The 20,956-nt window shown below is 65.6% G+C and overlaps 1 protein-coding gene across 2 annotated transcripts; it reads left to right on the forward strand.

Moving 5' to 3' along the window:
* The first annotated feature begins 6,838 nt into the window (after nucleotides 1–6,838).
* On the forward strand, nucleotides 6,839–20,487 carry CHRNA4 (cholinergic receptor nicotinic alpha 4 subunit). 2 transcript variants are annotated; one of them, XM_030309205.1, is made up of 6 exons: nucleotides 6,839–6,920; nucleotides 8,310–8,461; nucleotides 11,642–11,686; nucleotides 11,909–12,018; nucleotides 15,843–17,220; nucleotides 20,082–20,487. In XM_030309205.1, the coding sequence occupies exons 1-6, from the start codon at nucleotides 6,839–6,841 to the stop codon at nucleotides 20,205–20,207; spliced, it is 1,893 nt and encodes a 630-aa protein (XP_030165065.1). In that variant the 3' UTR covers nucleotides 20,208–20,487. The 2 variants fall into 2 exon arrangements, with proteins under 2 accessions (XP_030165065.1, XP_030165066.1); XM_030309206.1 differs by lacking the exons at nucleotides 6,839–6,920; nucleotides 8,310–8,461; nucleotides 11,642–11,686 and having other exon boundaries at nucleotides 11,962–12,018; nucleotides 15,979–17,220.
* Nucleotides 20,488–20,956: the final 469 nt, after the last annotated feature.

Genomic DNA, 20,956 nt, shown 5'->3' on the forward strand with positions numbered 1-20,956 from the left:
CTCCATTGGCCTGGGAGGGGCCCGGCCTCGTGGCCCTAGGCAGAGCTCCATCTGGAACTGGTCCGTGCCAGGTTTGGGGGCTGAGAGAGGGCAAGCTGATTGGAGGTGAGGGGCAAAGAAGTAGATTTGCTGGGCGGACTTGGCATTCTCCCTGGAGGGTCACAGAGTTTCCCACTGGACCTGTTCCCTCTCCACATGCAGAGCCACTCAGCCTGTGGGCCGCCCTCCCCCTCCCCGGGGAGCCCCCCCCCCCCCAGGGACGCTGTCTGGGTCCTCCCGGGATGTCCATGTCCGGAGGGCTCAGGCTAGGAATCAGCAGGCCGCCAGCTGGCTGGGACAAAGGGCTTTTCTGTGCCTGGAGCCGTCATGATGCATTTCTTCACAAAGAGCCGACTCCTTCTACTAAAGTCTGCTCAGGGGCCTCTGCCAGAGGGCTCGATGCGTCTGCCAGCTCGAGGAGCGAGGAGCGGGCATGCGTCCAGAGGCCTGCTGTCTGGGTCCTGGGTTAGGCCGCCTGGACAGAGCCTCGTGTGGGGGTCCTCCGCCCCCAATGCAGGCAGGATGCAGCTGGGATGGTCTGCAGCCCCTGGGGCAGGTGGCAGGGCTCACAGGGCGCAGGCTCTGTGTCTGTCCCATCCTCGGCCTGGCCCACGAGCTCCGTGCTTGCACTCTGAAGGCACCTGAGTTGCCACCCCACGCGCAGCCCCTTGGCTGTCGGCACAGGGACGCTTCCCTTGAGAAAGAAAATCAACATAGCAGTCAGTGCACGGTGGCCACAATTCAGCCGCTGCCAGACCCTGAGCAAGGCCCCACATGCCCGGCTGGAAGGCCCCCCTGAGTCGAGGACTAATATTATCCCCACTTAGCAGCTGAGAAGACTGAGGCTCAGAGAGGCACCGCTGGCAGGGCAGAGCCAGTGTCTGAGCCCATTTTCCTCAGCCCTGCTGCACAAGCACCCCGATCCTCTTGCTCAGTGCAAAGACCCCTCACGCTGCAGTCTTTCACTTGGAGTGTGTTTGTAGATAATGAACTACTTAGCAGAGATGCAGGCAGAGCTGGGGGGGGGGAGGGGTCGGTGGGCAGAGACACTCAGCTGTGAAATTGGAGTCCGGCCAGTGGCAGATCAATATTCTGTCTAAAAAGATCCTGCAGAGTCGAGGGCAAGACCCCGCTCACAGGAAACGCAGCTCGAAGGGGTGCTCGTGAAGGTCGGGAGCAGGGCCCAGCCTCGCTCAGTTGGCTCAGGGGACACGGGGCCCCGCGGAGACCCAGCTGTGGGATGCCAAGAGTGTGGGGGGCAGGGGCACCTGTCAGAGCAGCAGCGCCTGGTCCTGGGGCAGCGCGGCTTATCTGTGATTCCACAGCAGGCCCGGGCGAGCTGTCCGTGTCTTGGGGAGGGGCTGTGTCTCCTCTGCTACTGCCCACTCCTCTCCCGTGAGGAAAACATCCAGGGCTCTTTAAACTGCTGTGGTCTGGGGCACCTGGGTGGCTCAGTCGGTTAAGCATCTGACGTCAGCTGGGGTCATGATCTCGTGGTTTGTGAGTTCGAGCCCCACGTCGGGCTCTGTGCTGACAGCTCAGCCTGGAGCCTGCTTTGGATTCTGTGTCTCCCTCTCTCGCTGCCCCTCCCTGCTCACATGCTCTCTCTCTCTCTCAAAAATAAATAAATAAACATTAAAAAAAAAAACTGGGATGCTTAGAAGTCGGGGCCTCCCAGCCACCCTGTCCCCTCTGTCCCGCCCATAAGCCAGCATTGGTGTGGCCTTCAGGGGACCAGCAACGGTGTCCCCATAAGGGGCTGGTTGGAAGCATCTGCGGCGGGGGGAGAGAGGGGAGCCTTCCCCTTTGGAGATGCGCCCCAGGAAGGGCTTCTGGCCTGGGCGGGAGCGGGCGGCGCGAGGCGCTGTCCACGGTGCTGAGGGCCGGGAGGCAGGGTGCGGCAGAGCCCAGCGGGGACCGGGCCGGTGGAGCCCTCTGGACCTGGAGGATTCTTGTCTCCATGTGGTGGTCAGCATGGCCTGGGGGCCGGACACAGCGTTCTCTCCAGGACTCTCTGGCAGTGTGTGTGGGACCAGGGCTCCTGCTGTGGGATTCAACCCCAAGGCCAGGCCAGGGTCCTCCTAACAGCCCCAGGGAGAAGGCAGGCAGGGCCAGCCCGGGGCTCTGGTGGGGCAGAGTCCACTGTGCACCAGGGGGAAGGTCCCACGGGCAGGACCGGCAGACAGGAGTGTTTCAGGGGCAGCCAGGGGACAGGCATAACCCCCGACCGGAGGGAGGGCAGAGCCAGCGAAACAAGAACCACTAAATTCTGATTCACTCCTGATGGATGACAGGAAAATCGATGAGCTGAAAATGGATAGCTCTGAACCCTCCCCAGTCCCCGGTGTCATTGTGCCTGCCTGATCCACATGCTCATTGTTCCTTCCTCCCAGGTATCACCTACCCATAAGCCTAGGGCCAGCCTCAAACACCTGGATCCTCTCAGCCTGAGCATGAAGGGTCCAGGCCAGGGTGGGGTTGATGGGTGGCACAACAGGGGCCCACTACGGACCTGGCTTCCCTTATGCCCTTTGAGAGATATCAATCCATCCATCCATCCATCCATCCATCCATCCACGTCTCCATCTATCCATCAGTCTCTTTATCCGTCCACACACCCATCCATCCGTGCACCACCCATCTCTCCATCCACCCATCCATCCAACCATGAATTCATCCATTCATTCATCCATGCATGCATTCGATCATTTACCCACCCATCCATTCACACACACGCTCATTCATTCATTCACTCATGCACGCATCCAGCATGCTTACCCAGCCTCTGCTAAAAGCCAGGCAGTGTGTACAAAGCCTGCAGCCCCCCCCTCTGAGCCGACTTTGTTGGCAGAGGTGTGGTGTGGAGCAAGACCCACGTACAATGTGCAGGAAGCTGTCTGGTGGACAGGAGTCCTAGAAAGAGAGACACAGCCTGGCCTTGGAGCAGAGTGTGGGGGAATGAGAGAAAACACCCCGAAATCTCCCTTCACAGTGGAGCCCAGATGGCACTCGTCGTATCCCCCCTTCCTCAGGGGTATTTGGGATTTGAAGGGCCTGCCGTGGCCGACCCTAGAGCGAATGGAGGGGTATTAGGCGCGGTGTCACCTGGGTGAGACAGAGGCTCGGGCAGGGCAGGCTGAGGCTGGTGACAGGTTGGAGGTCTTCTGAGGTAGTGGGAGTGCCTGCAGGCTGAGCCCGCCAGCGCTGCCCCCTCCTCACGGGGGTCTCTGGAGCCCCCACTCCTGGGGCTGATGGCCCCTCCCTGGGGGCTCTCGCCGCCCCCCTGCTCAGTCCAGCTCAGACTGGGCACCCAGCTGGAATCTCCCACCTTTAATTCAAATCCCTGTTTATGCCAACAACCGGTTACCATGGAAATGTCCTTGGGACAGGGTGGAGGGTGGAGAGGGCAATGGGAGGGAGGGCCGAGGCTGTTCCTGCAGAGACGACCTTCCACTTTTGCCGGTAGTAGTCCTTGGAGTTGGCGCGACACTGACTGGGGGTGCGTCTGGGAAGGGGCCTCTGAGGGGCCTGTTCCACATCCTTCCTCCCCTCGGCCCCCACCCGTGATCACCCTCGGGGGACACTCTGCTCCCGCCACCAAGGCCGTGAGACTCAGGGCCACGGGGGCGCCCCTCTCTCAAAGCTGGTCTCATTTGTTTGTGAATTTTTCCACTGAAACGGCCGACTCAGGAGCAGCTGGAGGGAGGGGCCTCGAGGCCCGGAGTAAGAGTCTAATTCAGCGGCCGCTACGATGATTACTAGGCTCCCACAAGGAGTGCTTTCCAGCCGGGTGCAGGTGGGGAGGGAGGACCTTGCAAATTAATGAGTGAGACCCGGTTAATCTCGCTGCATTAGCCAATCTGCAGGGAAAGCCAAATGAGGTTGGACAGATGTGTGTGAGCGTGCGCACGCCAGCCACGGGCCTATGTCCGCCAGAGCCTGGTCCCAGGCACCAGGAGAGACAGGCCCGCTGGCCTCTGCTGGGCTCTCGGGCTGAATTCACCCGTGGGAATGGCCATCAAGAGCCACCATCCTGGCTGCTGCGCTGGCCGAAGTGAAGGGGGCAGAGGGTAGAGGGGATTTAGCCTGGGCACTGCGGCAGGCTCCCGCCGAGAGCCAGGATCCCCTTTCCCTGTGCAGGTGTGCACCCCCTGCGGCTGGTCCTGCGCCTGCTGTGGGCCGAGACACCGGGCTGTCTCCCCTGGCCCAGGGCTCAGCCTGACCCTCCTCATGGGTCCTCGGGACTACGTTCCTCTGTGCCCCTTCTTCCAGGAAGCCTTCGCAGATTGGCCCAGCTCCCCGCACACCCCCTTGTCGTCTGACTCCGGTCTGACAATTGCAGGAGCGCCTCACCTCAACCAGTCCTGCGGGAGGAGCCTGAATGCAGGGGCGTGAGGGAACATCCTCATCCCAAAAGGCACACGTTTGCTGTGGGAGAGCGGGACAGGGCAAAGGTCACTTCATCAGTTAGTGACGAGCCTGTTTATGGCTCGCCTTCCTCGATTGCCAGCTGAGTGTAATGATGATGTCTGCTTCACAGAGACGCTGAGGTAGTTGGAACGGCATTCCAGAAGGACTCAGAGCATGGCTGGCCTCTACTACTGACAAAGGAATGCGGGACTGACCGGGCCTGGACTGTCAAGCAGAACGCTGTTCTATTTGCTCTGGGACATGCAGAACAGGGGATCTCTCGAAATCGGACACAAAATCGGAGGCTCCGGGCAGGCGCTCCCATCCGTCCACCGGCACTTGTCACCCTCCCTGGTCCCCTCCCTGAGAGGGAGGCTCCAGCAGGTTCTAAGTCTCCTGGGGATGAGGCGGCTCTTGCCTGGTCCAGGTGAGACACGGGTCAGCCGGGTGGGGGTGGGGGGGTCTGAAGGACAGCTGGGCTGGGCTGGGCTGGGCTGTCCAGGTTCCCCAGAGGGCAGGCTTCCCTTAGCTCCAGGAAATGACAGACCATGGGGTGCTCCCAGGAGTCTGTCTCAGTAGGGACACAGGCCAGTCCCGGGACACACCATGCCCAAGGACTGAAGGTCCGGAAGCCAGGCGGCCTGGGCTGGAAACCCTCTGCTGGCCGGATGAGCTTGGGCACGTGGCCTAACCTGTCCATGCATTTACCTCCCGATCCGGATGCAGGGACAGCAAGAATCCACCTCACAGGGTGTAATGGGTGACAGCTCATCACCTCTGAGACTGGCCACTGACCAAAAGGGCTGAGCCTTTTGGAAGCTCTATTTGTAGGCAAGTGTGGGAGAGCCTGCAGAGAGCTCCCATGAGAAAAGCCCCTGGAGGTCTCAGAGCAGATGTGATGAGCTGTGCTGAGCTCAGCCTGGGCTCCGAGTGCAGGTGGGCTGGGGGGCAGGGGGAGATGGCGGGGCAGGGGCAGAAGAGATGGGGGAGGGGAGCCCAGCTGGGAGGGGCAGGGGGAGATGGGGAAGGGGTATGGGTTGGGGGAGGTGGGCAGGGGAGATGGGGGAGGGGAGCCCAGCTGGGAGGGGCAGGGGGAGATGGGGAGGGGTCAGGGGCCCTTGGGACCATCGCCTGTGTCTGTCCGGGTGGGGAGAGGCGGAGGGGGCTCCTGACAGACATTCTGCCCCCTCAAGGGCGGGCTCTAGGCCAGAGGCTCTCAGTGGAGCCTCTTCTCTGCTCCCCACCCTGACCCGAAGTCTCCTCCGGTGTGGGGGCTCCGGGAACTCCGCGCAGGGATGGCCGCCCGGCGCCCTCTCCTCACCACCACCCGGGTTGTGTGGCACAAAGCGACCCCTCCCAACCCCCTCCGGGCACCTGCTGCGGGTCCGCGGCCACCTCGGCCCACTTGGGGGCAGACCCCCTCCAGGGCACGGGGCACGGTGGCGCCAGGCACCTCGGTTGCGGCTGACATTGTCCACGACCCGCCCGCGGGCGCCGCTGGACTGTCCTCCGACCGCCCGGGCAGAGACCCTCGGCCGCTGTCCGTGGCGCGCGCTCCAGGCCGGATCTGGAGGCGGCAAAGCGGCTTCGCCTGGGGCGGGGGCGTCAGGGTCCTTCCCTCTCCCCAGAAGGGCGGGCCGCGACGCCTGGGCTCCCCACTGGACGCTTCCCGGTCGGTCCGCGGGGGACAGGCTGATAAGGGGTGGTCCTTCCTGAACGAACGCCTCTCTGGGGAAGAAGACAAGGGGGTTGTGATTTCCAAACTGCGAAGCGGGGCGGGGGTGATGGAGTTAACCAGGCGCGAGCGGGGCGCCCCGAGACCCTGGGTGCGCGTCCCCCATCCAGGCAGGCGGCGGGGCGCCAGGATTGGGGACGGGGTGGGGGGCGGGGGTGGAGGTCAGCGTGTCTCGGTCCCGGAACCAGCCGGTGGCAGGATCCCCCAGTCGCACGCAGTGACTACGGCCCCCGCCCCTGGCTCGGGCACGTCCCCGGCCCCGGGAGGACGACGGAAACTTTACCCCGGAGCTGGCCGAGCGCAGCCTCCGCGCCCCCTCCCGGCCGGTGGTCCGCTCCCCCCACCCGCCCTCCTCCCCTCACGTCCTCGCCCGCTTCCCCCCTCCCCCCCTCCTCCCCCTCTCCCTCCTCCGTCTCCTCCTCGCCGGCTGGAGGCGGGCAGGTCCGGGCGCGGCCGCGCCGCCGAGCCCACAGCCCCGCGCTCCCGGCCGGGTCGCCGCCGCCGCCGCGCCCCGCGGGAGGAGCGGCGGAACCAGGCCCAGCGGACCGAGCGGCCCGCGCGGCGCGGGGGCATGAAGTTGGGCGCGCGCGGGCCTCGGAGCGGGGGCGCGGCGGAGACGGGAGCCGCCCGCGTCTAGAGCCCGCTCGGTGCGCCATGGAGCTCGGGGGCCCGGGGGCGCCGCCGCCGCCGCTGCTGCCGCCGCTGCTGCTGCTGCTGGGGGCCGGCTTCCTGCCCGGTAAGTTTCGGGGCGCTAGACAGGCCCCCCTTTCGTCCAGTTCAGGGCGGCCTCGGCTCTCCAGAGCCAGAGAAGGGGAGGCTCCTGGCTGCGGTCCCGAGCCGCGGGTGCGCGCAACGGGGCAGCGCGGAGGCTCCCCCACCCTAGACGCAAAGGCTGTCCTGCGGTGCGGACCGAGCGGGGCAAGGAAGGAGTTAACTCACCCGCGAATGCGGGAGACAGGTTTGGGTGGGGGTGGGGGCTGCTGTTTGGGGAGCTGGACCCAGAAGCTCCAACTTGGGTAAAGAGAGGCGGGGCCCATCTCTCCCCCTCTTTATCCATTTGGCCACATTTTAATGCAGACACCCCCATGCCTGCTCCTGATTTGGGGGATCAGAGCGGTGGCTCCCGCCCTTGACCGCACCCCACCCGCACCTTTTCTGCTCCCCCAGGCTCAGTGGGACAGCCTAAGTCCCAGCCCCCTCCGCCTTCCCCTCCCCCCACCCCCTGGGCAGCCACCTTGTTATTCATAGGTTGGTGGGGGGAATTGAAGCTCCTGGCCTCCCCCGTGAGGGGTGGGCTATACCCTCCTGGTCCAAGGGACCAGGAAGAATAAGGTTGGGCTGGGGAGCTCTGGACTGAGAGTGAAGGGTCCCGCTGGTCAAAGACCGACCTAGGAATGTTGGTGGACCCCCTTTTCACATCCTGTGTGTGACTTACAGGTGAGCTGGTACCCTGTTCCCCTCCCCAAATCCCCTTATGATGCAGTGGCCCCAGTGCAGGTGCCCAGGAGAGACAGAGAGGTCCTCAGATCACAGACTGGTCAGCAAGGCTGGGCTGGGTCAGAGTGGCCCCTCCCAGGAAGCAGAGTGTGTGTTGGGGGGGGGGTCACCCTTGACTCATGGAAGGCAGTCTGCGTGTCTGTCCAAGAACACAGGGTGCTGGAGTGGTCGTCCGGGTCTGGGTGGTAACTCAGGGTTGCTGGCAGCTACAGGAAGCCGGCTGTCCATCCCCCCTCCCCCTCTTTGGACGGGTCCCCAGTGTCCTGGAATCCTGTGGTTATCCCCACCTTGTGTTTTCAGAAGTCTGCTAGTAGCTGGAGATGCAGCCCCTCTTTCCGGAAGTCACGTCTGGCAGGGAGACTTACCCCAGTCAGCTCTTACCAGATCAGTTGTCTGTTTTGGGGGTACAGTGCCGGGTGCTTGAGGGGTCTGGAGAGGCTTCCCTGAGGAACTTACACTTTTACCCAGAGGGTAGGAGGGAAACCGAGGCCGGAGTAGGGCAGGATGTGCAAATGTCCTGAGGTGGATGGGCCTGGAAGGAAGCCGGGGCCAGGTGGGAGGCCGGAGCGGGCAGCCGGTGGGCCCACCATCTTCCGCCCCTGAGCTGCACACCTTCCTGTCCCCACAGCAAGCAGCCACGTGGAGACCCGGGCCCACGCAGAGGAACGGCTGCTGAAGAAGCTCTTCGCTGGCTACAACAAGTGGTCCCGGCCCGTGGCCAACATCTCGGACGTGGTTCTCGTCCACTTCGGGCTGTCCATCGCACAGCTCATTGACGTGGTAGGTGCCGAGCAGGGGAAGCGGGGAGCGCTGGGCCTCGGCCTTCACACACCGCAGTGGAGGTTCTGCCTGAGGGGCGCCCCTGCGCCCTAGAGGAGGCCGGCCTGGCCGGGGCGCCTGGAGGGGCGGGGGGCTGCCGTCTGCTCTCTGTGCAGGCCGCGTGTGTCCAGCCCCGCCAGAGTCCTGCACACCCGCCCTTGCGGGGGAGCCCAGAGGAAAGACGGGTTTTGTGCACCCCCACCCGGAGCTTTGCTCCCCGCCGCCCCCCACGTGGGAACCCACAATGCCAGAGTGTCAGCAGCAGGCCGGGGCCATGTCCTTCAGAAGCCAAGAGCAGAACGTGCCTCTGGGGGGTGGGGGCACTTGCCCCGGCTGCGAGTGGTCAGGCTGCAGGAGGTTTTGTGAGTGGAGGGGCCGGGGGCTTGAGATGCGACCCTTGTGCCCCCTGGTCTAGGAGAGCCCCGCTACCCACTGGTCTGGAACACGGTGTCCCAGCAAGGCTCGGACAGGTTTGGGTGCATTTATCTTCCTGGTTAGGGACCGAGGAGACTGCTGGGGCGGAGGGGGAGCTGGGGGTACCGTCTCCAAATGGTCACAGCTCTGGAAGGGCAGGGGCATCCATCTGGGGTCGGGGCCCATCCTGTGGGGGAGATCTGACTGGGTAGTGGGTTCACTGGGGTGGGGGCCCAAGTGCCTTGGAGGGGAGGCTCCAGCCCGGCCAGGAGGGGGCCTCGGGGAGCTTGGCTCGCTCACCACGAGGGGGCCCCAGGCCTACGGGGTCTGGAGGCCCTGATCCCAGACTGGCGCCGTGTGTATCCGGTGGCCACCGGTCTTTTCTCCCGTGACGTGGAAAGGCAGCCTGTCCGGCTTCCTGGGCAGCGTCTGAGAGGCTTTGGGAAGGGGGGACAGAAAGGGCTGCGTGCGGGCCCTGTGGGTTGGGAGACCTGGTCAGTCTACCTGTCCTCAGCGGTGTCCAGACTCGAGGCTTCCGGCCTTCTGGAGCCAGACCTCAAACTACGCCTGCAAAGTGCTCCTGGCTGAGGCACTGGGCTGGTGAGCCCGCGGAGGTCCCCAAACAGGGGCAGAGGCGGCCCTTGGCCGCCTGCCGCTTAAAGTTCCGAGCCGGACCGTCTACCTGGGTTCCTCGGGGCACCACAGAGCCTCGGCTCCCAGTGCCCGGAAGAGCCTGAGGCCTGGGGCACGTCGGCTCCAGTCCTGGTGAGGGACGTGCCTGGCAGGATGAGAGGAGCCCCCAGGCTCCTCTGTGTGCACCAGAGCTGGCCCGGGGCACGCCTGCACACGCGCGTGCTGATGAGCGGCCCGGTGGCACACGTCTGGGCCCCTCTCTGCCCAGCCCCTGCAGGGCTCATGCATTGGCTGCAGGGCTGTGTCTGGGCAGGGCGTGCTCACGTGTGTGAGCTCACACCTGCAGGAGAGCCGAGGAGTCCCTGGTGAGGAAGGAGGCCAGGCCCTGTCGCCTTGAAGCTCGTCCTGAGCCTGGGGAGGTCGGGGGGTGGGTTGGACGGGGTACAGCAGGGGCAGACTGTCCGCCGGAGGGCAGGGCAGGACTGGGGCCAGGCAGGGGCGTGATGGGCCAGGCAGCACCGGGCAGGACCGTGCTGCCGAGGTCATTGGACATTGTGTCCAACACCGGCTCCAGGGCCCGCTCGGGTCACACTTGGATGGGGGGGGGGACAGCCCTGCTCAGGCGGCTGGGTGGCCTGCCCCGGGTGGGTCTGGGGGAGAGCAGGATCAAGGGCAGTGCCTGGGGGCGGCAAGGGACACGGTCCCCTCTCCCTGAACTAGCCGGCTGGGAGCTTGTCCCCCGGGGAGGCAGGTGGGCAGGGGCCCAGGCCTGAGCCTTTGGGGACAAGACCCCACCCTGACCCCCGTCCGGGCACCGGACACCGTTCTGGTTTGGTGATCCTTCGGATTTCTTTGGTTTCAGCGGTCTTTCCCACTGGCCTGTGTGTTCCTGGCACAGGGGGTTGTGGGGTGGGGGGGATGTCAGGCCATCGCTGGGTGCAGAGAGCCTTGCTCAGACACTGCTCCCGGCACCCTGTGCCTCTCTGCCTGGCCCCCTGCCCTCGGGACCCTGTGGGCAACGGGCACTCTGAGGGGGTCCTCCCCGAACCTTGGGCAAAGGGCCCACCTGGGGCCAGCCCCCTCCTAGGTGTGACCCATGGGGGCTGGGGTGTGCTGTGGCCCACAGAGGCCGGCATCAGTGCCACAGGGCTCAGTGTGAGGCCCCGGGACTTCCCGTCCCAGACCTCCGTGTTCTGCACGGACCCCCGTCCCTGCTGCTCTCCAAAAGGCTCCATCACGTGTTGGGGTCTGACGGCCCAGAGGACGGTGCTCCCCAGCAGAACCGTGGCAGATGGCCCCTCCCCATTCGCCGGTAGGGAATAAGGGGGGGGTGAGGGCAGTGCAGGGCGGGGCCACGGGACTTCTCAGGGTGTGTGGTCCAGCCTCCTCACCTGGACAGGTGACCACACTGTGACCTCGAGAGGGAACCGGCCGGGCCTCCCGCTCCCACCTCCCCTGTTCCAGCCCCTTACCTGTCCTCAAGGTGCTGAGGCTCTGGTCCTACAGGGCAAGTCTGTCGAGGGGCCAGCCTGGTGAGCGCGGGGCCTGTGCGAACCCAGCTTGCTTTAATGACGGTCGGCCGGAGGCGCAGGCGCCTGGTCACCGAGGACACACCTGCCCAAGGGCGGTCTTGAGCAGCTGGGAGGGTGGAGCACATTGGCAGGGTCCCCAGAGGGCAGCTGTCCTCCAGCAGCAGCCTGGGAGCCATCACACTCGCCATCTCACACGTCTGTGTGGCTGGGGGAGCGCCAGGCCCTGGCCGCCTGAGAAGTCAGGCAAGCCTTGTCCCCACTCTCCTTCTGGGAGGGTTCAGGGTCCTTGTCCCCACATTCTAAATCCCCTCGGGCTGACCATCCTGGGCTTGGTTGCCTCCAGGGACGGGGCACTCACTCCTTCTGAGGTCGCCTGCTTCCCGTGTTCAGCACAGGCCTGTCTTTGTGGGTGAGGAAAATACTCAGGGCCCAGAGAGTGGGGGGTGAGGGGGAGAGGGGGAGTAGAGAGAGAAGGAGGAAGGGGGGAGGGAGATGGAGAGAGAGACAGGGAGGCTCCAGTCACCCAAGGGAGTTACAACAATGGCCCTTCTCTGTGTCCCAGGATGAGAAGAACCAGATGATGACGACTAACGTGTGGGTGAAGCAGGTGAGCGAGTGCGGCCCCCTCCACCCCTGGTTCCTCCCCCCACACCCCTCCCTGCCTGTCCCTCCTCCCCTCCTCTTTCCCTCTCCCCCTCCCTCTCCCCTCCTCTTTCCCTCTCCCCTTCCCCCTCCTCTCCTCTTTCCCTCTCCCCCTCCCCCACACCTCTCCCCCACGGCCCTCCCCCTCCCAGCTGTGGCTTCCCCCCCACCTCCCCCCTGCCCCCAGGAATGGCATGACTACAAGCTGCGCTGGGACCCTGCCGACTACGAGAACGTCACCTCCATTCGCATTCCCTCCGAGCTCATCTGGCGGCCGGACATCGTCCTTTACAACAAGTGAGCCCCTGGGAGGTCGGCGGGCAGGGGTGCAGGTACCTGTGTCCGGGTGCCAGTGATCCAGGCCATCCAGGCGCGAGCAAGAGGTGGTGGCCTGTGTGGGCCCCACTGTCGGGAGCCAGGGCTGAGGCCTCTGGAAGGGGAGGGGGGTGAGCAAAGCAGGAGACAAGGGCCCTGGGGGCTCTGTCCCTGCCTGGACCAGCCCCCCCCCCCCCCGCCCCAGTCCTGCCCCAGGGCGACTGCAGGCCCCAGAGCTGCCCCCCTACCGGCCGCACTCACTGTCCCCAGCCGGGCAGGTGGTCCCTTGCCACGCACACAACCACCCGGCCCAGCTCGGTGTCCCCAGTCCCCCTGTGCGGTCAGCCTTCCCAGCACCGGCACCTCCACGCTGCTGAGCGAGTGGCCCCCGGACGCCTCCCTGAATCTGTTCTTGGATGTGGTGGTTCTGTGCCAGGAAGCCGGTGCTTTCCAGGCACGGCCGTGGCAGGGGGTGGGCTCCAACTCATCCTTTCCCGGGACCCTTGCTGGGGGATCCTGAGCCCAGGGCAGCCCGACGACGTCCTCCTCTGTCCCCGTGTCACTGCCGGGTCACAGCTGGGCTGTTTGTTCAGGCTCAGGCCGGGGCAGCAGCTCCCACAGCAGTTACAATTACGAACAAAGCAAGTGGCAGCACTTAGCTCCCCCCCGGACCCCTGCCCTCCCCACTGCCAGACCCCAGCGGGCTGTGGTACAAAGCCCCTCCCGGGCCCCCGGGCAATGGGCCTGACCTATAAAACGTTGCTATTTGATTAAGAACGATTGGGCTCCTTTTCCAACTTAATTGATTCCAGTAATAACAGCGGGAGAGCTGGAGGGTTCTCCGAGATGCATTAGAGGGGGTCAGCTCCGCGAGGGGAAGGCTCTCTCCGCAGGGCACGGTCCTCTGCTCTCTACGACCAGCCCCTGCCGCCACCCCAGCCCTCCCGGGGTCCCCGGTCTGCTCCCCACACCCCTCACCCCAGGACCTAGCACCACACCGTCTGAGTGGCGGATTCAGAGGATGCGCATCAGTGTCAGCGCCCTGGGCCCCCAGGGGAGCCTTCCTGCTGTGCTCACACCAGACCCTCCCTGGGCAGGACGTGTTGGCTGAGAAGCAGCTCTGGGATCTGTACAGACCCCCCGGGACTGCAGCCCAGGATGGGGCTACACTCAAAGTCCCTCCTTGTTTCTGCTCCTTCCGGGTGCCTGGGGGAGGTGGCGGGTGGACCCCCAGCTTCTCTGTGAGGCTGTGGTCGGCACAGAGGCTTTGTCTGCTCAGGGCTGCGGTGGTGGGCGAGGAAGGGTCCCGGAGCCGGTGGCCGATGGTGGCCAAGCCACGGCCACCAGGAGGGCTCGTTTCCAGGGGCAACGGGAGGCCGCTGACCAGGCTGCTGTCCACTTGAGTGTGGCCGGGTGGTCGCCCTGGGCCACTGGGTGAGGGGAAAGAGGGGGAGCAGCTTTCTGGTAGCTTTGGGGAATCCCCTTGGTTGGAGGCCGTGCTGTCTGTCCACTTGGGGGCTTCTCCACGTGAGCCCTTGGGGACAGAGTGTCTCGCAAGGCCTCTTACACGCAGCACCACACGGATGGGGGTTCGCGGGGCCTGGAGCGGGGGGCCCGGACAGGCTGGGACGGCACCCCTGCTCTGCCGTAGAACGTGCTCGGGCTCTGCCCGTCCAGTCCCGACGTCCACGCCCCTCGGCTCCCCGAGGCACAGCCCTGCTGGACGCCTGCCGTGGAGCCAGACACCCCTGGCGCCAGGCCTCGCCCCTGCACCGCCGGGGCCTCGGGGCCGGGCCGGGAAGACGTTGGACCCTCCGGGCCGCCTTCTGAGATCCTCTGCTTCCTCAGGTCCAGACGAGCACGGCCTCCTGGGAGGCATCCCGGGGATCTGAGCCGGGGCTGGGCCGGGCCAGGAGACAGGGGCCTTGCGGCTGGGGGCACGTGGGGGCGTGGCCGCAGGGGTCAGCGGGCTGTGTCCCAGGAGAAAACTCCGATCCTGTCTGTGGGCATCAAAACCCAGAGGCCTGGGTGCAGATTCCCAGTTCCTGGGCTTGCTTTCCGTGAACTTCTGGAACATTCCCTGCCCTGCCTGGAGGATCAGGGCTGCCGGGCTCACGCCACCGACTGGAGCCTCTGATCTCCGTGCAGAATGTTTGCTGAGTGGCGTTGGTTCATTTGCTTTGTGCCTCAGAGGGGCAAGGCTTTGGGTTTGGAGGGATGTTGCCGAGGGAGGACAGTCTTGCGTCATCCTGCCGGGGAGAGAGCCTCAGCCCCAGGCCAGCGTCCAGCGGCCCCCAGTGGAAAGCCCTGCCCCTCTTCGTGGGGATGCATTTGTGGGTCTCCACCTGCCACCGACCTAGACTTCAGCTAGGAAGGGTCATGGAGGTCATGGGATCGGGTTGGTGCCCACTGAGAGCATGGAGGGGGGGGTCTCTGAGCTGGATGCGGGGGACGGGGAGGTGTTCACTGGGGCCGCGGGCTTCTAGGCCCGGGCTGAGTGCACCCGCGGTGGGTGTGGGAAGCAGGGGTGTGGGCCGGCACGGAAGGCTGGGCTCTGAGCCCTTGGTGGGCGCCTGACCCACACCCGGGGCTGAGCAGCTGGTGTCGAGGGTCTGGGGTCTGCCGGCAGCTTCTCTGGCTGAGCTGCTGTGCCAGCAGGTTGTGGTGAACCCCCACCTCCACGGTCTTCGAGCCACTGTCCTTGGGGCTCCGTGGGGCCGTGGGGAGGTTCCCTGCCAGCCCTTCAGAGCCAAGCCTGGGGCTGCCGCTGTCTCCACCTGCTCGTGGCCACCACGCCTCGGGGAGACTGAGGCCAGGAGAGTGGTGACACTGGCCGGGGACCCTGCTGGCAACCAGGGGCTTCCAGCCACAGAGGAGAGCAGGACCGACTCCAGGAGCCGATGAGGTTCCTGGGCCCCACTCCACACTCGCCAGGCACACTCGTGGAGGCAGTGAGGCAGACGCTGCTGTCTGGGAAGCCTGGGGTCACAGACAGTATCCCCCCGGCCCTGTTCTGTGCCCGCTCGGCCTGTGGACAGGAGCCAACACCCGCCCCCGGCCAAGGGCGAGGCAAGAGGGCGGATGGCCAGGGCCTGGCCCTGTCGTCTCCTGCTCATGTGGCCTGGGGTCCTCGCCTGTGCAGGAGGGGAGTAACCTCACCTGTGAGTTGTGGGGGTAGCAGAGAGAGAGTAGCAAAGTGCCCAGTGGTGCGGGCGCGCCTGGTCTGGGGCAGGAGACGGTGACCAGACAGGCCCCCGTCCCGCTTGGCCCAACCCCCTAGGTGACCTGCAGGGGACCAGGCCCAGTCCCCCGAGACCCTGCGGGGTTCTGTGGCCTGGTGCCCGCAGCCATTTTCACGTCCGTGCCGTCATGTGCACGGGGTGTGGGTGGGGGCCAGGACCCTCTGAGGAGCCGTGCCCTTTGCCCTCCGCCCTGGGCCGTGGGGAGGGCCCCCCTCGTCCTCACACCGGGGACGGGAGCTCCCCGACCTCGGACCCTTGCAGGGACCTGACCCCCCTTTAGGCTGCCCGCGGGCCCTGGCCCAGACCAGTTCCTGGCTCCAGGACAGAAACGGACCGGCTGCCAGGCCCCCCGCCCCTGCCCCGGCGCAGGGCCCCCTCCCTGCCTCTCCCCCTCACGGGATCGCCGCCAAGCCGCGTGTCCCCCCAGGGTAGGGGTGATAAGCTGAGGCAGGTGGCTGACCACGACGCGCCCGGGGGCCCCCAGCCCCGCCCCGCCCCCGGGGGGCGCGCCCGTGAGCCGGGAGCAGTGCCGGGGGGGTCTCACGCCCCTCTCTTCCTGCGCAGCGCGGACGGGGACTTTGCGGTCACCCACCTGACCAAGGCCCACCTCTTCCACGACGGGCGGGTCCAGTGGACGCCCCCGGCCATCTACAAGAGCTCCTGCAGCATCGACGTCACCTTCTTCCCCTTCGACCAGCAGAACTGCACCATGAAGTTCGGGTCCTGGACCTACGACAAGGCCAAGATCGACCTGGTGAACATGCACAGCCGCGTGGACCAGCTGGACCTGTGGGAGAGCGGGGAGTGGGTCATCGTGGACGCCGTGGGCACCTACAACACCAGGAAGTACGAGTGCTGTGCCGAGGTCTACCCGGACATCACCTACGCCTTCGTCATCCGGCGCCTGCCCCTCTTCTACACCATCAACCTCATCATCCCCTGCCTGCTCATCTCCTGCCTCACGGTGCTGGTCTTCTACCTGCCGTCCGAGTGCGGAGAGAAGATCACGCTGTGCATCTCCGTGCTGCTCTCGCTCACCGTCTTCCTGCTGCTCATCACCGAGATCATCCCCTCCACCTCCCTGGTCATCCCGCTCATCGGCGAGTACCTGCTCTTCACCATGATCTTCGTCACGCTGTCCATCGTCATCACCGTCTTCGTGCTCAACGTGCACCACCGCTCCCCGCGCACGCACACCATGCCCGCCTGGGTCCGCCGGGTCTTCCTGGACGTCGTGCCCCGCCTGCTCTTCATGAAACGGCCGTCGGTGGTCAAGGACAACTGCAGGCGGCTCATCGAGTCCATGCACAAGGTGGCCGGCGCCCCGGGCTTCTGGCCCGAGCCCGAGGGGGAGCCCACCCTCACGAGCGCAGCTCAGAGCCAGGGCCCCTCGCCCGCCTCGCCCTCCCCGTCCTCCCGCGGCCCCCTGGACGAGCCGGCCAAGGCCCGGGCGGCCTGCAAGCCGCCCTCGGACCAGGTCCCTGCCCCGCAGCCCTCGGAGGCTGAGAACGGGAGCCCCTGCCCCTCGCCTGATCCCTGCCGCCCGCCCTCCGGCCCCCGGGCCCCGGGGCTCGCCAAAGCCCGGTCCCTGAGTGCCCAGCACGTGTCCAGCCCCGCCGAAGCCGCGGAGGACGGCGTCCGGTGCCGGTCTCGGAGCATCCAGTGCCGCGTTCCCCGAGACGATGCCGCCTCCCAGGCCGGGGGCCCCGTGGCCGGCTCCCCCGCCTTTCTGAAGGCCAGCTCGGCCGAGCTCCCGCCTCCAGACCAGCCCTCTCCGTGCAAGTGCAGGTGCCAGAAGGAGCCGTCCCCAAACGCCGCGCTCAAAGCCCGCGGCACCAAAGCCGCGCCCCGGCACCTGCCCCTGTCCCCGGCGCTGACGCGGGCCGTAGAGGGCGTCCAGTACATCGCAGACCATCTGAAGGCGGAAGACACGGACTTCTCGGTAAGTTTCTGCCCATGGCTGTGTCTGGAGGTGTCCCTGGCTGGACAGACGCTCTCTGCCTCTCTTTCGTCTCCGGAGGAGGGAGCGGCCAGGGAAAAGTCCAAAGGCCGGGGCCCAGACCCAGGCTACTGAGCTCTGGGACGCACGCACCTCGAGCCCCGACCCTGTCCTGCTCTCTATTCCCTGAGCATCTGACGCTGGCGGGAGGTCCCAGGGGTGGCACTGGGGCAGGTGGCCCAGAGCGTCTAGCGGAGAGTGGACCGCAGGGGCGTCCTTGCTGTTCAGGACACAGGGATCCTGCAGACAGAAGGCAGGCCCAGGACGTCTGGGCGCTATTGCTGGCCTGCAGGAAAGCCCTGTCCAAGCGGGGCGTGGGCTTCTGGGGAGGGGCTGGGGGTGGCTGGGCCCCGGGGCGGAGGAGGAGGAGTAGGGGGCGGGAAGGACTGGGGTCTGGGGCACAGCCCTGCCTCTTCGGCCAGCACCCCACATGTCAAGCTGGGAGTCGTGGGCGAAGGGGCTCTATCGCTGGCCTGGCTACAAGGACCTGGGGACCCCGGGACCCCAGCTGTGGAGGAGCACAGTCACTGGTAGGGGTCGGAGGGCGCCCTGACAGTGTCCCCAGTCCCTCTGCTGAGTGTCAGCCCCTAGGGCTGAGATAGGACTGCCACGCACCTGTTGCGCTTGGCTCACGAAGGAGAGGTTACTGGATGTGCCCGGGACGCCCAGCTGGTGGGCACTGGGCCCAGGGACGGGCCATCTCTGCCTGACCCCCACCGCTAGGGAACGTTCCTTTTTCCTTGTAGTGATGCTTGTCCACCCGTCCCAGCTCAGACTTGGCTGAAATCTCAGGACCTCATGTAGTCAGGAGTGAGGTGGGGACATCTGTAAGGTCAAAGCACAGGCAGAGGAAGTGAGAGGGGTCTCTGGCCCTGGTCAGTCTGCTGGACCGCTATTTGCTGGTCAGCCTGGGGCCTGACCTCTGCCCTGCTGCATTGACCTTGCCCTTGTCAACTGTGTCCTGCCTGTCGGTGCTGCTGCTGCCACGATGGGGACGCTGCTGTCCCTGCCTGCACCTTGGGTAATGGCCCCTGATTGTTTATGGGACACGTGTGGCCCCAGGACCATGTGCCCCATGGCTGAGTGAGCCCTGGAGAGGATCAGGGGTGCTGCCTGCACAGCACGTCCCCGGTTTCCCAGGTACCCTGCTGAACCTCAAGAGGCTGTGAAGCTGTTCTGGAGGTTTCCAGAAGGTTCTGCCCTGGACCCCATTTTGCTGCCAGCTCTTAAAGAACAGATGGTTCCCTAAGTCGATGTGGGGGTCCGAGCACTGCTGGGGGTCCGAGTACTGCTGGGGGATCCGAGCCCTGGTGGGGAGTTGGAGCACTGCTGGGGGTGGGAGCACAGCTGGGGGTCTGAGCACAGGGTGGGAGCACAGCTGGGGGTCTGAGCACTGCTGGGGGTCCGAGCTGGGGGTGGGAGCACAGCTGGGGGGTCCGAGCAGTGCTGAGGAGGGACTGATGCCGTTAGAAGTGGAACCAGAATCCTCAGGGAGCCCAGTGGCTGGCGGTGCCTGTCTGGAGGGGGCCTGGCCCGTCCTTTATCCGCATCGCGGGTCTGGCCGCCACGACCTGGTTCTGGTTTGGGAGCGTCGCCAGGCTGCCTTGACGAGGACGGGCCTTGGACGCTCTGGGCGGCTTTGTCCGCGAGGGCCTTTCATCCGCAGGATGGGGGACGGGTGCGGGGGGATCAAAGACAAAGCGGAGGTGTGTGTGTGTCTGTCTCAGCCTCCCTGGAACGGAGGGTCCCGGATGGACTTCTTATTTATAAGTGGCCTTGCTTGCCCTCCGGCTTCGGTTTGCTTTGAAACCCTCAGGATGTCTCTGATGACTTGAGAAATCAGAGCAGAAAATGGCAGTGAAGGGCCCTCTGTACCCTCCACACCCCAGAACGAGGGCTGAGCCCACCCCTGCCCAGGCGGCCCACCCGCCCAGCCCGCCACCGCTTGTGCCTCTCGGAGCCTCTGCCCTGGGCTGCCCTCTGTGCCTCAGGGTCCCCACCTGTGAGTGGACAGCACGGCCTCCTTTCTAAAGGTGAATGGCCGCAGGTGACGTGCCCTCTGGCCTCCGTGTCCGGGACCTCCCCTCAAGCCAGGGCATCCTCACCACCTCTGAGGAGCCCTCCGCTCCTGCTGCCGTGCCCCACTCCGAGCCTGCCCGCAGTGCCCTGGTCTGCCGTTTGCTTGTCCCCCCCACTCCCGCCCAGGGACCTTAGAGACAGAGCTAAGAGACCCCGCTGACTCAGGAGGGCAGCTGGCCTGTGAGCACCGCCCCTTGGGGGGTGCTCAGGGTGGGTGGGAGTGCAGGGCAGCTGGGCCTCGGCTGTCGCCTTCTGGACGTGGTCCACTGCGGGGGAGGCCCCGAGGGTGCTCCTGGCCCTGACCCTGAATAGCCAAGGCATGTGGGCATCCCCTCTCTGGGCCTCACTTTCCTCATCTGCAAAATGGGGGCGCACCTGATGCTCTCCATGGCGTCCGTCCCAGCTTTGGTGAGGTGAGAGCAAACGTCACCATAAAGCAGCCTGGCTGCTGGGGTCCCAGAGGCTCTCCACCTCCCTGGCCCTGGGGCTTCTGGCCAGGCAGGTGAAGTCAGGTGGGCCAGAGCACCAAACCCCAGGCCCGGCCTGCAGGATGCGTCCCTGAGCCCCTCCTGCTCAGCTCAGCAGGCGGTCACCCCGATTACCTGGGTGTCCAGGAGGGGAAATGGAGATCCTGCCGGGAAAAGTTCCAGGTTCTAGAAGGTTTTCGCCGTCTGGAGGCCTGAGGGCGGTGGGCTGGGAGTGACCACACGCGTCTGTGTTTGCAGGTAAAGGAGGACTGGAAGTACGTGGCCATGGTCATCGACCGCATCTTCCTGTGGGTGTTCGTCCTCGTCTGCCTGCTGGGGACCGCGGGTCTCTTCCTGCCCCCCTGGCTGGCCGGCATGATCTAGCGGGACGGGGGCCAGGCGCCCGCAGCCCCAGGTCTGTGCCTGGCTGTCCTAGGGGTTCCTCAACTGCGTGGGGTCACAGCATTTGCCAGATTGTCCCCCTGTTTTCTGCCCACTGTGAGACAGCCTTGGAAAGGGTCACTGCACCCCGGGGGAGCCGGTGCTGGCTCGGTCCTGCTGAGACCTGCCTGGGGGGCGGCCGGGCTGGAAAGGACGGCTAGGAAATGCCTGTTCTTGTCTGGAGGGCGGGTCACCGCCTACGTCTTATTAAAGTTTATCTGGAGCATGGTGACACGTTGGCTTCCTGCCCAGGACACGCGTCCGACCACTCAGCAAGCAGCTAGCAGTCCCGACTGTCCCGAGGGCCACGACCTTCTGCCACCGTCAGCCCCCAATTCCCCTCACCCCTGTGGGATCACAGAGGCCCGGGCATCTGCACCCCCACCCACCCACCAGCGTCCTCGGGCTGGCTCTCTTGGCCCCCGCAGAGGCCAGGCGGCAGACTCTGGAATCTCATTTGCCAGGGGTGGGTCCAAGCAGGGATGCTTTGTTTTGTTTTATTCTGGGTAAATTAGTGATCATGCGAGTTCTGGGCCAGCGTGCGGGGGAGTCTAGCGACAGGCGCCCCATGGGCACAGGTACCCTTCGCACCAGGGACGCTGGACATCTGTCTTCCTGGGGTCCTGGGAAGTCCTCGGCAAGCATTTGCAGACTCCCAGTGGACACGGGTAGTGGTGAAGGTCCCGGAGCAG

Source organism: Lynx canadensis, chromosome A3 (assembly GCF_007474595.2).
Source record: "Lynx canadensis isolate LIC74 chromosome A3, mLynCan4.pri.v2, whole genome shotgun sequence".
In the NCBI taxonomy this organism is placed as follows: domain Eukaryota; kingdom Metazoa; phylum Chordata; class Mammalia; order Carnivora; family Felidae; genus Lynx; species Lynx canadensis.

Excerpts from the sequence above, each read along its gene's own strand:
- CHRNA4 (XM_030309205.1), top strand. The coding sequence starts at position 6,839 with ATGGAGCTCGGGGGCCCGGGGGCGCCGCCGCCGCCGCTGCTGCCGCCG. Across the intron at positions 11,687-11,908 it reads CTAACGTGTGGGTGAAGCAG|GAATGGCATGACTACAAGCT; the intron begins GTGAGCGAGTGC and ends CCCTGCCCCCAG. Across the intron at positions 17,221-20,081 it reads CGGAAGACACGGACTTCTCG|GTAAAGGAGGACTGGAAGTA; the intron begins GTAAGTTTCTGC and ends CTGTGTTTGCAG.